This window comes from Zonotrichia leucophrys, chromosome Z (assembly GCF_028769735.1).
Source record: "Zonotrichia leucophrys gambelii isolate GWCS_2022_RI chromosome Z, RI_Zleu_2.0, whole genome shotgun sequence".
NCBI lineage: Eukaryota > Metazoa > Chordata > Aves > Passeriformes > Passerellidae > Zonotrichia > Zonotrichia leucophrys.
This window is the reverse complement of record NC_088200.1, coordinates 57,872,235-57,885,833: the sequence shown is the minus strand read 5'-3', so window position 1 is coordinate 57,885,833 and position 13,599 is coordinate 57,872,235. Positions and strand designations below refer to the sequence as shown.

Here is a 13,599-nt window from a genome sequence, read left to right as displayed (position 1 = left end):
AGATTGAAAAGGACCCATAAGATGATCAAGTCCAGACATTAACCTCGTACTGTCAAGTCTAGCACTAAATGACCTCCCTATGTCTGTCTTTTTATTGCCTCCAGAGATGGTGACTCACCTGCTTCCCTTGCCTGTTCCAATGCTTGACAATCCTTTTTGTGAGGAAAATTTTCCTAATACTTGATTTAAACCATTTCTGTTGCAAACTGAGGTCATTTCTTCTTGTCTGTGACTTGGAAAACAGATCAACTGCCAGCTTGCTGCTGCCTGTTTATTCAGGTAGCTGTGGAGAGAGACAAGGTCTCCTCTGAGTCTCCTTTCCTCCAGGTTAAACAACCCCAGCCTCTTCAGCCACTCCTCATAAGACTTCTGCTCCAGACCCACCATGTTCCAGCACCTCAGTGCTGGAACCCTCTTGTGAGGGATCCAGAACTGGACACAGCACTTGAGATGTACCCTCACCAGTGCCAAGTCCTGCTGGCCACACTATTGATGACACAGTCTGGATGCCACTGGCTTTCTTGGCCACCTGGGCACACTCCTGGCTTGTGTTCAGTGTTTGTCAGCCAGCAGCCCCAGATCCTTTTTGCTGGGCACTTTCCAGACGATGTCTCAGCCTTAGGAACTGCATGGGGTTGTTGTGATGCAATGGCAGGACCCACCACTTCACCTTGTGAACTTTGACCTCAGTGCATCCTTTGACCTTTGGTACATCCTGTCCAGATACATCCGCAGAGCCTTCTTACCCTACAGCAGGTCAACTTCTGCCCAACTTAATGTCCTCTGCAAACTCACTGAGGAGTCATTTGATCGCCTTGCCCAGTTTGTTGACAGAGATGTTATGCAGGTCTGGCCCCAGTACTGAGTCCTGTGGAACACCACTTGTCACCAGACACCAGCTGGATATAATTCCATTCACCACGGTTTTCTAGGCCGGCCCATTCAGCCCATTCTTTACCAAGGAAAGAGGACATCTCTCTAAGTCATGAGCTGCCATGACCTGGAGTCCTAGACTGTGCTGTTTTTGAGGCTATTTCTGCTGTGTATCAACATTCTGTAGTGTAAATAAATTAATTTTTTAAAAAAGTTTGACAAAATATTAATCATCACATTGTGCTTGGTGACCCGCTGTGTCCAGCCATAGGTGATGAAGAGTTTACTTGTCCTAAACTCTGTGAAGGGCAGAGCTAAGCCTCGGTATTTACTTCACCTGTGAAAATTTGCCTTTGTGTGTAAAATTCTGTAGAATAAGGAAATAATAAATTAAGCATCATAAATAGAAGGACAGAACTGATGCACAGGGTGAGAGGTTTGGTGTTGGAGGTTGCTGCGACCGTTATGGACAAGGATTGTAGTTGTGCTTTGTGCCATTTGGGATGTGTTTTCTCCCTTGCTCAGTGGCATCTCCCCATAGAGAAAGGAATTTGAGGAAGGTTGAACTTAGCATGCCTTATTCTTGGAATTAAGTATCTTGACCTTTGAATTTTCAAGCCTGTGTTTAAATACAAATCTCTTGGGTTTTTGATTTTCTTTTCCCCGCTAATACCAGTGTGAGTATATTGAAGAGCATTCTGTTGTTAATGTGACAGTTTGGTTGTACTGATTAGGTAGATAGGTTTTTGTGGATTCATTGTGTAGTTTCTAAAACAGATGAAGAGTATTTGTTGGGGCTTCAAATTTCTAACAATAGAGAGAGACTGAAGCAATGTAGAGAGAAAATTGTGGTATGAACTGAGAACACATAAACTACATTACACACAGAAATTTTTAACAGTATCGTGTGCTGACCAGATACTTCCATCTTCCTGTTATGCAGGTCAGTATTGTGATGACAGGCAACAGTGAAGGCAGGCAAGTGTAATTACGTGTTGTTGCAATAGAGGTTGAGTTATTATGCCATTAGTCCTCTCACTAGGAACAAATTTCAAATGCTGACTGATCCTTGTGCCTATTGCAAATATGAGTTATAGTAGTGTGAGTAATGTTTCCATTGGTGTAAATGTTTGGATGTTCTCTTGATACTATGTCAACAAATATGGTCAGCATAACATCCATTAAAACAAATAAAAGATGTCAGTCTTCAGTGCTCAAGTGATAGCTTGTCCATTTACTTATGCTGTGTTTCATATATGTATGTGCACACCAGTGTGTATCTATATATCTGTAGCTTAATATAGGGAAAAATCTTAAAAGTGGAAAGAGTATGATTTTGGTTTTTTTACTTGTAATGAATGTCCTAATTAACCTGTCTCCACTGAGATACCTGTATTGTTAATTTCACATGTCTAAATGGCAAAATCATTAGTGAATACACACTGAATATGCAAACTGTGTAGAGTAGACTTAGCTATTAAGCAATTTTGAGCCAGATTCTCTTCAGATCCCTGGTCCCTTCAAAGCAGGAAGAGCAGAATTATGTTTAAATTGAAAAGGTGATCTCTTTCAGATGTGCCTGTACCTGAGTACCTTGTCTTGATTTCCCCACTTCACTCTTGCCCTGGCATTATTTTAAGTATGTCAATTTCAGCACATTTTATGACATTTAAAGAAATTATTTTACAGCAATGAATACATTTTAATGGTACATGTGCAAAGTTTTATGTGTTTCAGCTTTATATATAGGAAAATGATAGTGATGATGATGATAATGATGTGTAATTCTATAGTATAAAATTTATCTTCTGCTTACATATGAAAGAGGGGATCAGGACCCTGTGGAGGCCCAGAGATAGCTTTTAACATCATCACCTGAAATAACACTTTCTGTATTGTGTAAGATGGTGCGGGTGTCAAAACATGGACACTTTACCTCAGATCTTAGTAGGCATTTTGGAGATTGACTGATAGAAATTATCAATGGAAAATAGTTTTTTAAAGTCTTTTTGGATACCAGTACTGTTTGTTGCATAACTCTTTCAATGTTCAGTTTTAAGAAAGCTTGAAATGTTTGCTATCATAGTACATACTAATTGCATGGAACATCTGCAGAAATAGCACAATTTTTTTTCCATTTTCTATCACATGTATCACTGACAAAGTTGAAAACTGCAACCCTAAATTGATATTTTAAGGTAAATTCAATATTCTTCCAGCAATTGGATATTTTAAAATAGGGAGGTGTAGCTGAGGTTTCCTCCCATATTGACATTTGGTTGGTATTTTTGGATTGAGAGTTAAAGATTCCCATTCAGAAGAAATACAATGATGTGATACAAAAATAAATACTTGCTGACATCTTTGTGAGTTTGGAGCATTTAAAGTGCTTTGATTCATTCCTGCAAAAGATGATTGCAAAATTTTTTCATATTTCAAAGGATTGTTTGCATGCAGCAAGTACTGCAAGCAGTTACAAATACTAATTAAATTTAATATTTCAAGATCTTTGAGATGGTTATGTGCTGCCTCGTTCCTTAAACCCACTTCACTGTTAGAAAAGGAGGTGTACAGTTGTGATATATGGGTTTTACTGTCCCATTTTGTATGAGCAAGACAGCTTGAATATGAGAAACATGTCGTCATATTAAAACACTTTTTTAAATGCTGTTTAGTTCTGTAGTGCTAAATATGATGCTAATATTTTTACATTTTTCTAATGCCTTTGTGTGTTTTAAATTCATGTGCAGCAAAGTAATATTCCGGTGTTTGGAATGAAAATTTGGTATCTAATAATCAAATTCTTGGGGCTGTTTCAAGTACTTACTGTGTGAAACTTCAGCAGTTCAGATGTAGTTGTCTCTTAATGTTGATTTTTGTATATCCTAAATACTCACTTAAGTGAGAAATGCATTTCAGAGAAAAAATGGAGAAAACACTGGAAAAACACAGAAGTGTCAGTCTGATGTAGAATAAGCAACAAATCAAAAATGCACCTTATTCATGGTGTTTTGACCATAAGTAAAGCAAGTCTTCATTGGCTGTCCAGTGTGTCAGTGTTTCTTTTTTTTTTCGTAGGAGCCCAGAACTGCGCACAGTACTCCAGATGCTATCTCCTAGGACTTTTGCAAGAATTATCTCATTTTGGCGCTTCTTTCAGTCACCTGGGTTTTTTTTGAAACAGTTCTGTAGATTGCTATGTGGTTTGCTGTTGCATGCTTCAGATCTTCACAGATAAACTTTGCATGAAGTATTCCTTGTCAGTTCTGATTGCTGAAGAACAAATTGGCTTTTGTGCCCACTGTCAGTAAATAATGAATTAATCTTGTTAGCCAGAAATGAATTATGGATGGCCAGAAAGATTACTGAGGCATGTTCTTGGTACAGTTGTTACAGCTATAATTTATACATACCACGTATATGGTGATATATACCACCATAGCCTTGAAAGACAAAAAAAAGGAGATTAACTTGCACTTCTTTTTACCACATCTGGTAATGTTGCTCTTGTTTCACAAATTGTGTTCCTTTTGCTAAAGATTGTGGAAAGTTCTGCTGTTCCACTCTCAGAAGGGCTCTTTAATTCAGAAAAATTACTTAGAAACCTGATATATATAAAGCTGCTACAGAAGATTTTGTACCAGCAGCCTGACACATGGCTATTGAACTTTGGTTTCCATTTTAAGACGTAGTGGCTAGTTTTCTTCTTACCACATACTCAGAAGCAAGTTAAAGAACATATTGTAGGCTTCATTTCAGAGTGATGTGCCTTGCTAAGCACTGTTCTGTCCAAATTGATATACTTTCTTCATAAATCAACAGAAATATCACCAGGAGCATGAAGTTTTTTAATTGCCTTTTTTTTTTTTAGATTTTGCTGTGGCTATAGGAAACAGTGTCATGCTTAGTGTTTTTTGTTCTCTGTGGAATTTTCATCCCAAGTGCTAAGTTACAGATTGATTTTCTTAATTCTTGAGAGTGTGAAAATTAAGACAAAAAAATTAAGAAAAAAGTTCTGAAGTGCAGAAAGAAATTATCTTCCTTTTTGAATACTCACATGTATCTAGTGTTCAGTGGGGAACTGTAGATACAGGAATACTTCACACCTCAAGGGTACATCTTGAAGTACCCTGAAGTCCCACATGAGTTGCACTTTGCTTCTTTCACAGGAAAAAGGCTTCCAAAAGCCTTTGGTTTAGCATCTGCAGAATCACAGCGGCTGGAGTTGGAAGGGACTTCTGGAGGTCATCTGGTCGAGCTCTTCTACTGAAACAGGTTTAGGTGGAGCTAAGTTCCAAGGACCATGGCTTTTGAGATGATCCAGGGAGAGAGACTCCACAGCCTCCATGAAACGTGTGCTGGTGCTCAGTCAAGTTACTCATGTTCACATGGAGCCTGCGATGTCTCTCTGATGGGATAGCCCCGAACCTTCTCTTTTCCAAGCTGATCAGTCAGTCCAAGGCTGTCTCAGCCTTTTTTTTGCACAAAGGGTGCTCTAGGTGCTTCATCATCTCTTTGACCCTTTAGTGGAGTCTCCAGTGTGTCAGTGTTTCTCTTGTGGTGGGGAGCCCAGAACTGCACACAGTCCTCCAGATGCTGTCCCCTTGCAAGAGTTGGCTCATTTTGGCCTTCCTTTCAGTCACCTGCTTTTATTGAAACCGTTTGCAGATTTGGGAAGGTCTGCATTTCTTTACCAACTTTTTATTACCAAATTCAGATTTCCCTTGCTGATATTTCATCGGGAAGTTGTCTAGCATGTGCCCAGTCAATCAAGTTTCCAAGTTTTATCCTGGTCACAACTCTGAAATAAAAGCTTGACTAGAAAAAAATGGCTCTGAATATTACTTATAATGAGGTTTTTAGGTAAAATTTGAATTATTAAAAAAAACCAAACACATGAAGCATTATTTACATTGTAGGATTTCTGTCTAGTGCTTGGCAGTTGCAGGGTGTCAGTATTAGATGCATGGACATCAATATTAGAATTTTTTTTTTCTCACCATGTACCCATTTACCTTGACTTCATGACTGTGTTATACCAAGATTGTTCTCATCATCAACAGCTGTAACAGTTTGCATTTCTTACTGGAGACGTCACTGTATCTGTTCAGATGTTCTCTTATTCATGAAAAGAGGTATAATGGTTATGTGAATGGTGGTGAGTTGAAGCAAGGGTTCTGAATGCTGGCTACCCTGCCGAAGTTGAACGAGCAATGTTACGTGCTCTAATTGGACTGGCACACAGTTGGCAGAATGAAAAATATCACTGTGTTGGCCAATGCAGCTAAGCCAGCAAAATACTTTGTGCAAATCCAATTATACGAGCAAAAGATTCTTATTCCTGGTGTTTATTTTGTTGGCTGAAGTTCCTCTAAAAGAGCTTTTGTCAGTGAAAGATGTATGCCATTACAGTATGATTCTGCCGGCAAATCTTCATACGTGGACAGGTCCTTTGTTGTGCAGCTTTGAGTCCAACTGGATAATCCTTGTTTATTTTGTCTTGAAAAAAGCATACCAGTTAGGCTTGGAAGTAGTCCACTTTTTCATGAAATCTGTTACTTTTTGCCAGTTTTGTGGCACGGGGCTTTTAATTTACTGCCCCCCAGTTGCTTCTTATAGTTGCTCCTTTCTGGTTTTATTTAAAGCTAGAATTTTAAGAATATATTAAAAGATAATGTCAAACTTCATGATCCCCAAGAGCTTTTCATCTGCCAGCTTACAAGTTAATAAGATGCCACTTTTTCATCCTATTCTTCCCCCCCCCCCCTCACTGTTACACAAAATGTAGATGTGGATCCTTGAGGAATAAGGCAGGACAATGAGCGTGTGAAAGCTTTGGCTTTCCTGAAAGCTGAGTCACCACTGTGGAAGCCCTGGGACACCAGTGCTGATCGAATGGGGACCTGATTTGGAGTGAAGCTCAAGGGAAAGCACAGCAGGGAAGGGTGATAAAACCTGTGCTTATTAGTACACAATGGATATGCAGTGTCCTGTTTTGCTCATTAGGGACCTGGCTGATGAGTGCGGGTGCTGCTGTCTGAATTCCAAGATCTGCAGCTGGCATCTGTCATGTACTGAAGTACATACAGATGGGGGTGTGTGAACTATCCTGGGTTATCATGGCAAAAAGATAAAATGTCCTTTGGACTTCGCATACCTGGATGGGAGAGAGAAACTTTCCTGGTTTACCATAACAAATTCATCTCGTCCCCTACACCAGCCCTTTGATTTTCATTAAATATTCATGTTTAGGGCGAGGGTGAAGGGCTGTTATTTATTCCCATATTCTTAGTTTTTTACTGTTTTCAGAAGTTTCACTCTTTGACTCTTCCTGGACTGACCAAGTGATTACAGTTGTGCTCTGTACTGTTCATGAAAGAGTTTTGTGGTCTGTAAGGGAGCATGGAAGGAGAGACCCATCAGCTCATGTAAGTTGTGTCTGATCAAGGAACATTTGAATGCCATAAGGGGATAAAAAGAAAAGGAGTAATAAATAGGAACATTTTTAGGCACAAATCTGTTGAACCAAAAAATAAGGGAGGTAGATTAAAGGACCAAACCTGATCAGTCACTAATTGAAGAGGGTATGTGGAATGTAGCAGTGTTTAATTCAGTGAGATTATTTGATTGTAGACCTCATTGCATGGCACTGTGAGAGAAAGGAGAGAGTCATAAACAACTTATGGAGAGGATCACAAACCTGCCAAGCAAACTTAATGGAGACAAACATAAGAAACAAAACCTGGTCTGTTACAGTAACTGATGATGAACTATCAGAAATGTGTGCACAAACAAGAATTCTGTGATTTATCAGGATGGAAACCTGAGAGTCTAGGATATTGGGGCAGGTCAGTGAGATTATGCCATCTGAGAAGGTGATTTGCAAGGGAAGGGAGTTGGAAAAGGGACAAAATGAGGCAAGACAGGAAAAGGGCCGACACAGATGAACTGTGGCTAGTCTTTACCGTTGTTTGGCTGAGCCCTGTGCCTGATCTCTGCAGTCTGTCCTGTTTTATTAGATCTTTTCTTAACTGCCTCTCTGTGTAATTTCACTTTCTGTACCATGTGTGTGAGTGCTGCAGGGGCTAGGTGAGACCAGCTTGAGTAGAAACTAGGCCTGCAGCTGGAGTCCCTCTGGAGATGTTGGCAACAGCCAGGTCTGCATTGCCAGTGGCAGAAGTGAGTGAGGTTCTTGGTGGCAGGAGCTGGAGGGGCTGCAGCTATCTGAATTATTTTGTTGGTTTCCTACAGAATTTGTATCTATAGTGACAGCTGCAGGGGAGTTGCGTAAACTCTGCGCTGTAATGTCACACCAAAGTTAAACTTCTGCAGCTTCTTGTTTCCGTGGAAGAGATGGAAGAAGATAGTAATGCTTACAAAACCATCTGGCCTGAAATGGCTTCATCTGTCACATAAGTGATTTCCCTTGCCTTGGTTTTAGGGTTGTGGACAGAGCTTATTCGACCTTGGCCAAAAAATGTATTTAGGGTTAGTTTGGTCTTGGATTATGAACAAGCCACTGCATTTGGATGTAACTGTCTGTTCAGCCCAAGAATTTACTGTTACTGTAGGTACCATCAGACTAACCGAAGTGTTGAAATGTAATTCATATTACAGTTGTTAGAATTGTTGGAGCAGATAGGATATGCAGAACACTCAGTTTACTAGAGTAAAATTTGAAAATGCTTATAAATGTTGATGTTTACCAACTTGTATTGATGCCTTGAGAAAGCTGACCTAGAACAGAGGCTGTACAGAGTTAAAGAATAAAGTAGGTATATGTTAAAAGTTATAAAGAATACACCTTGGGCAGTGTAAGAGCGTGGCCAGGGCTACACCCAAGATAAACCCAGACTGATCACCAAACGAATGACCAGTTACAAGGTCCCATACTTCCTTAAATTTTGGTCTGTTTGCATATTGGGGTTAATTGCCCAATTACACCTTCAGATTATGAAGTCCCATTCTTCTTGTTTTCTCTCTACAATTCACCCTTGTTTATGCTCTTGGGCATAAACTTGTTAATGGTTGTCCTTGGTCCCAAGCTAGAAAAAGAATTGTTTTGTCTACCTACTCTGTGAAGAGAGCTTACCAACACTTGATAGGAAGCTCAGAACTACACACCTAGGCAGCACAGAATCTGAAAAATATTAAAGCTAAAACTTAGGGCTTCAGTGTCATGGGGAAAAATACTTTCCTTTTCAGTATGCAGTCATGAAGAGGAAACATGCAGCTGATGATTCCTGGTCAGCCTGTGATAGGGTTTTATAGGGCATGCCCATCAGATTATCCTTATGTAAAACCTTCTATGGGCTATGCATGAGAATATTCCTGAAGTATTAGTTTGCTTTTAAAATACAGGTTTTTTTGTGGGCTACAGGATAGATGTAGTTTATTCTCTGAATTTGAGATGGAGGGTATGGACTAGTTTCTTGTGTTTTGCAGGACCAGTAAGTGGAAATATATAGGAGTTGGAGAGGAAAATTATTTTCAGATATTTGCAGTAATGGCTTTGCTAATAATTCCATTCTGTGATGGTTAATAATCAGTGTGTGGCTGCAGTATTTATAATTTTACTGGAAAAGGACAGTGGCAAAAACACGCTTCAAAGAGTGTTGCCTTGGTGAAGATACCTTGTTTTTCCCCAAATAAAATGGAAAAGCTTTCAGATAAAACATTACTGCAATAAACTTATACAGAAACAGAACGAACACTTTTAAACAGTGTTTTACAAACAGGCAAACTCTGTATTCACCTTTATTACCATTACAGTAATGAGAGTTTATGGGGTGCACAGATGAGTATGAGACAACTATACTACGTATGTCAGTGAAATGATAACTTTTGGGAATGTCAGTGGAATGCCCACTTTTAGGGATGGGATTATATATTTTAGTGGTCTTGCTGCTTCTTTTACTAGTAAAAGTCACATATGCTACAAATAGTGACAAATGCTGCTACTTTTACTAGTAAAAGTCTGATGACTTTGTCCTGGTACTGCTTTCTTTAAATACGGAGTAATCTATATTCCTGTTCTTCATGCTCTTTTGGTTCAGTGTATTTTAAAGAAGGGCAGTGAATTTATCTTGTTAGTTAAATGCTAGGTAGAATGTTCTTGATAACTGCCATCAGTCTGTAATTGTTGCATGATGGACCCTGTATACTGTATGGTTGAAAAAATTAGGAATAGTGCCAGAAAATATTTTGAGTACGAGCAAAGAACAATAAGAGCCTTTTGGGATTTGGAGACTTGTCATTTTGGAAAGTGTCGTATATTCCACAAATAAACTACTAAACTTAGTGGCGAATAATAATAAGGTAGGCTGAAACAACTGTCTAAAATACTGTCAATATATAGTTATTCCACACGCTGATTGAAAATAATATGAAAACAAAATTATACAGGATATGTGTCTTTTATTAGCTCCTTGTACTTTCATGCATGCTAGTAATGATACAATTACCACATGAGAATTGGTTTTTTAGTAAAAACTAAAACAAAACATGAGATCTTCAATTAATTAGGTCTATATTGCGGTTTTTATAGAATCTGTTTGCAAGTAAGTTGAGCTTAGCTTTTGGTTACTTCTTTTTTAGTACAGAAAAAAACACAATTACATTTTAAATCTCTGTACATGTAGTTCCAAAAAATTATTTTACCTTTATTTTCGTTCTAATGGGAAACAATTTTGAGTAAAATTACTGTTGCTTACTGCAGAGGGCAGTTAGCACTTAGAGAGTTTGAAATATCTCTGAGCGTTAGTAATCTGGAGTGGTGATGCAGGCAACTGCTTAGCAGTTTACATCTCCACAGTGAAGTGGTGCACTCGTGATGCAAAAGGAAAAAAAAAATAATAGAGGAGCCGTCTTTCTGTGGAGCAGGGTATATTAGTGTTAATGCTTGGGAAGGGTGTCACATTTAAATTAGGGCAGTACCAGTGGGAGATCCCCAGCCAGAGGCACGTATAGATTGTATTAGGATAGAAGTGGTTATTGTATTCTTTCAAGATTTTGTTTTCTGCCAGCTTCACTAAATCCACTTTTTTTTCTTCCTCCATTTGCCATTTTCTTCTGCACTCACAAAATCCCAGCATGCCTAATTTACCAGCACTTTTATTACCTGTCTTTCTCTTTGAATAGACTTAGTCATCATGGTGAAGAAGTTGGGCCACAAATCATCCTTCTCTCACTCTTGCAGCGCAGTTGCTGTAAGATTTATCCTTTGGCAGTGTTCTCTGAAATCTGATAAAATATGTGTTTTCACAGAAGCTGTGCTCTCAAGGCACTTACTGGGTATCTCTTCCAGTTGTATTTTTATTTGGTGTTGAGCTTCTCAGGGTTAGCAACCTTTTGGAAGAGTCACCCTTTACTTGGACATCTACTGTCATGAACCATCAGGTGCATACCTGCCTTTTAATCTACTTTTCTCTAAAAAATTAAAGTGCAGTTGGTTAAGGAATTCAAAAGAGATTGAGCAACAAGCAGATGCATGGATTATCCGGATAGTTCTCTAAGAAAGATGACTGTTTTAGATAAGATACAGTAGGGAAAAACTACAATCTGTGTTAAAGTATTTGAAGACAAGAGACTGAAAAACTCTAAAATTTTGTAAAAAATGGCCACAAGTCAAAGAGAGGAAAAATACCTTTTGTCTCTTGAACACTTGAACAAAACTTCTCATTCTTAAAGGAGTGTCCTTGCACTGCAAAGAATGCTGGAGTACAAACTATATGTTGATGGAAACCTACCAAGAAGCAACTAAATACTGTTCAGAAAACAAAATGCTCCTGTAAAGCTAAGAGGCAGGACAGGTCCAGAGCCCAGTCTACAGATAGTGTGAAGTGAGGCCTCTAACCATCTAGGGCGAGGGGGCAGTTCTGGAACATAAAGCCATTGCAGGCACGTTGTTTTCTCTGCTTCAGCTATCTGCAATTACATGCAAATGTGATTGAAACAGTGCAGTGATGGAGTAAAACAGAAGTGGGGGAGTGACTGGACAAACCAGAGGCCAACTAAATACTAGAAGTTTGCTTGCACTAGGAATTCTGACAGAGAAGTTCACGTGATGCTTGGACTCAAGGATAGTTCCAGTGGTAGTTCATGTGGTTTTAGTTTTTTGTTCAGTTGCTGATCTCTGCAGTTTGATGTGTAGTTTTCTGTATTTTCAGTTGTCGTGTCTGTTAACAGCATGATGTATTTTAGTTTTGGCAGAATAGTGAGTTGGAGAGGAGGGGTGTTTATTGCATTTTATGCTGGCTTCATAGGCATTGGTGGGAGCTTCTGAAAAGAATGACAGCTCTGTTCGATAGCATGGACACACAGTGGAAGTTGTGTTTGTAGCCAACTGGAAAACATTGCTTGGAGGTGAATGACCTTCGCATCAGCCCTGGAAATTTCAGGCACTATGAAGGAATAGGCCTTGTGGAGTTAAAATTAAGTTTTAACTGGAGATTGATAATTTTTTTTCAGGTTAGGTGTATGAATGGTTATGATTACAGGAATAACTAGGAGGATGAAGCATCTCTGTGCTGAGTTAGCAGAAGTAAAATAGGCTGCAGTACAGAGCAAATGTCAGATTAGCTAGGTACAGACCTGATAGAAGGAGGTCCAGTGCATAGAGTAAGCTCTGCATACCAGCTGCTTACTGACTAGTACTGATTCCATTGCTGTGAAGAGTGTGTTTATACATCTTCCCATGCTTCTGTAGCCTGTAAGTGCTATTGCAGGAGGAATGTAAAATAGATGATAGTTTACTTTCTTCATGTTACTCTTTTCTGATAGAGTTTTGATTTTGCATGGATGTTAGAATTTAATTTTTCTAGAGGTTAGGGAACCATAAAAATTCAGCATTTATAAACAAAATATAAAGATGAATACTTGTAGGTGCTAAATTTCATGATGTCTTCAGTTTTCAAGGAGTCACTTGTAATGCTAGGTGCAAAGCAATACTGAAGTATGGTTTGCAATTCACTCATCTGGAGGTTTGTTTTGTTTTTGTTTTGTTTTTGTTTTCTTTGCACTGGCGTAGAGCGAAGACAGTCCTAGTCCCAAGCGACAACGCCTTTCCCATTCCGTCTTTGACTACACAGCAGCATCACCAGCCCCATCACCACCAATGCGACCATGGGAGATGACATCAAACAGGCAACCTCCTTTGGCTCGACCCAACCAACACCACTTCTCAGGGGAACGATGCAACACACCTGCACGAAACAGGAGGAGGTAAGCAAGCTGGGTAGCTTGGGCAAAAAGTTCTTATTCTTTCTGATTTTAGCTCAAGGAAAGTGTGTTTTGGGTACCACTGACTAGATTACACATGGTAAACATGCTAACATTTCCTTTGAGCTCTAATATAATGCAGTTGTGACTAAAAGGCTACTGGAAGTATTTCAGGCTTGTGCATCATCTTATTTGAAAAGTCAGATTGAGGAAAAGAGTGCTCCAAACATTTTTTATTATGAACATAATTATCTATTACTCTGTGCTGAGGTAAAAAAAGTGTAGAAAAGTGCAAGGAAAAATGTTTCTCATCAGGCTACTTTTAAAGGTGTTAAGAATTACTCGTGTAATAACATCATTTTCACTAGAGTCACAATTATTATTGTACTTAAAACCAATCAAAATAAAGATTAGAGACACCAGCTGGGGAGATGAGAAGGTTAGCATAGTGTCACATGTTTGCTGAGGTGAGTGATTCACATGTAGTAGTAATTAGATTTTCATGTT

The 13,599-nt window shown here is 39.0% G+C and overlaps 1 protein-coding gene across 6 annotated transcripts in view; it reads left to right on the top strand.

The window, feature by feature from the left end:
• The window catches only part of RNF38 (ring finger protein 38), a 107,509-nt gene that overhangs the window by 65,188 nt on the left and 28,722 nt on the right, over window positions 1–13,599 (top strand). For all 6 annotated transcript variants that reach the window (XM_064736260.1, XM_064736262.1, XM_064736261.1 and 3 more), the window contains one exon: window positions 12,902–13,095. In XM_064736260.1, coding sequence (XP_064592330.1) covers window positions 12,902–13,095 — 194 coding nt within the window. The remainder of the gene's footprint in view (window positions 1–12,901; window positions 13,096–13,599) is intronic.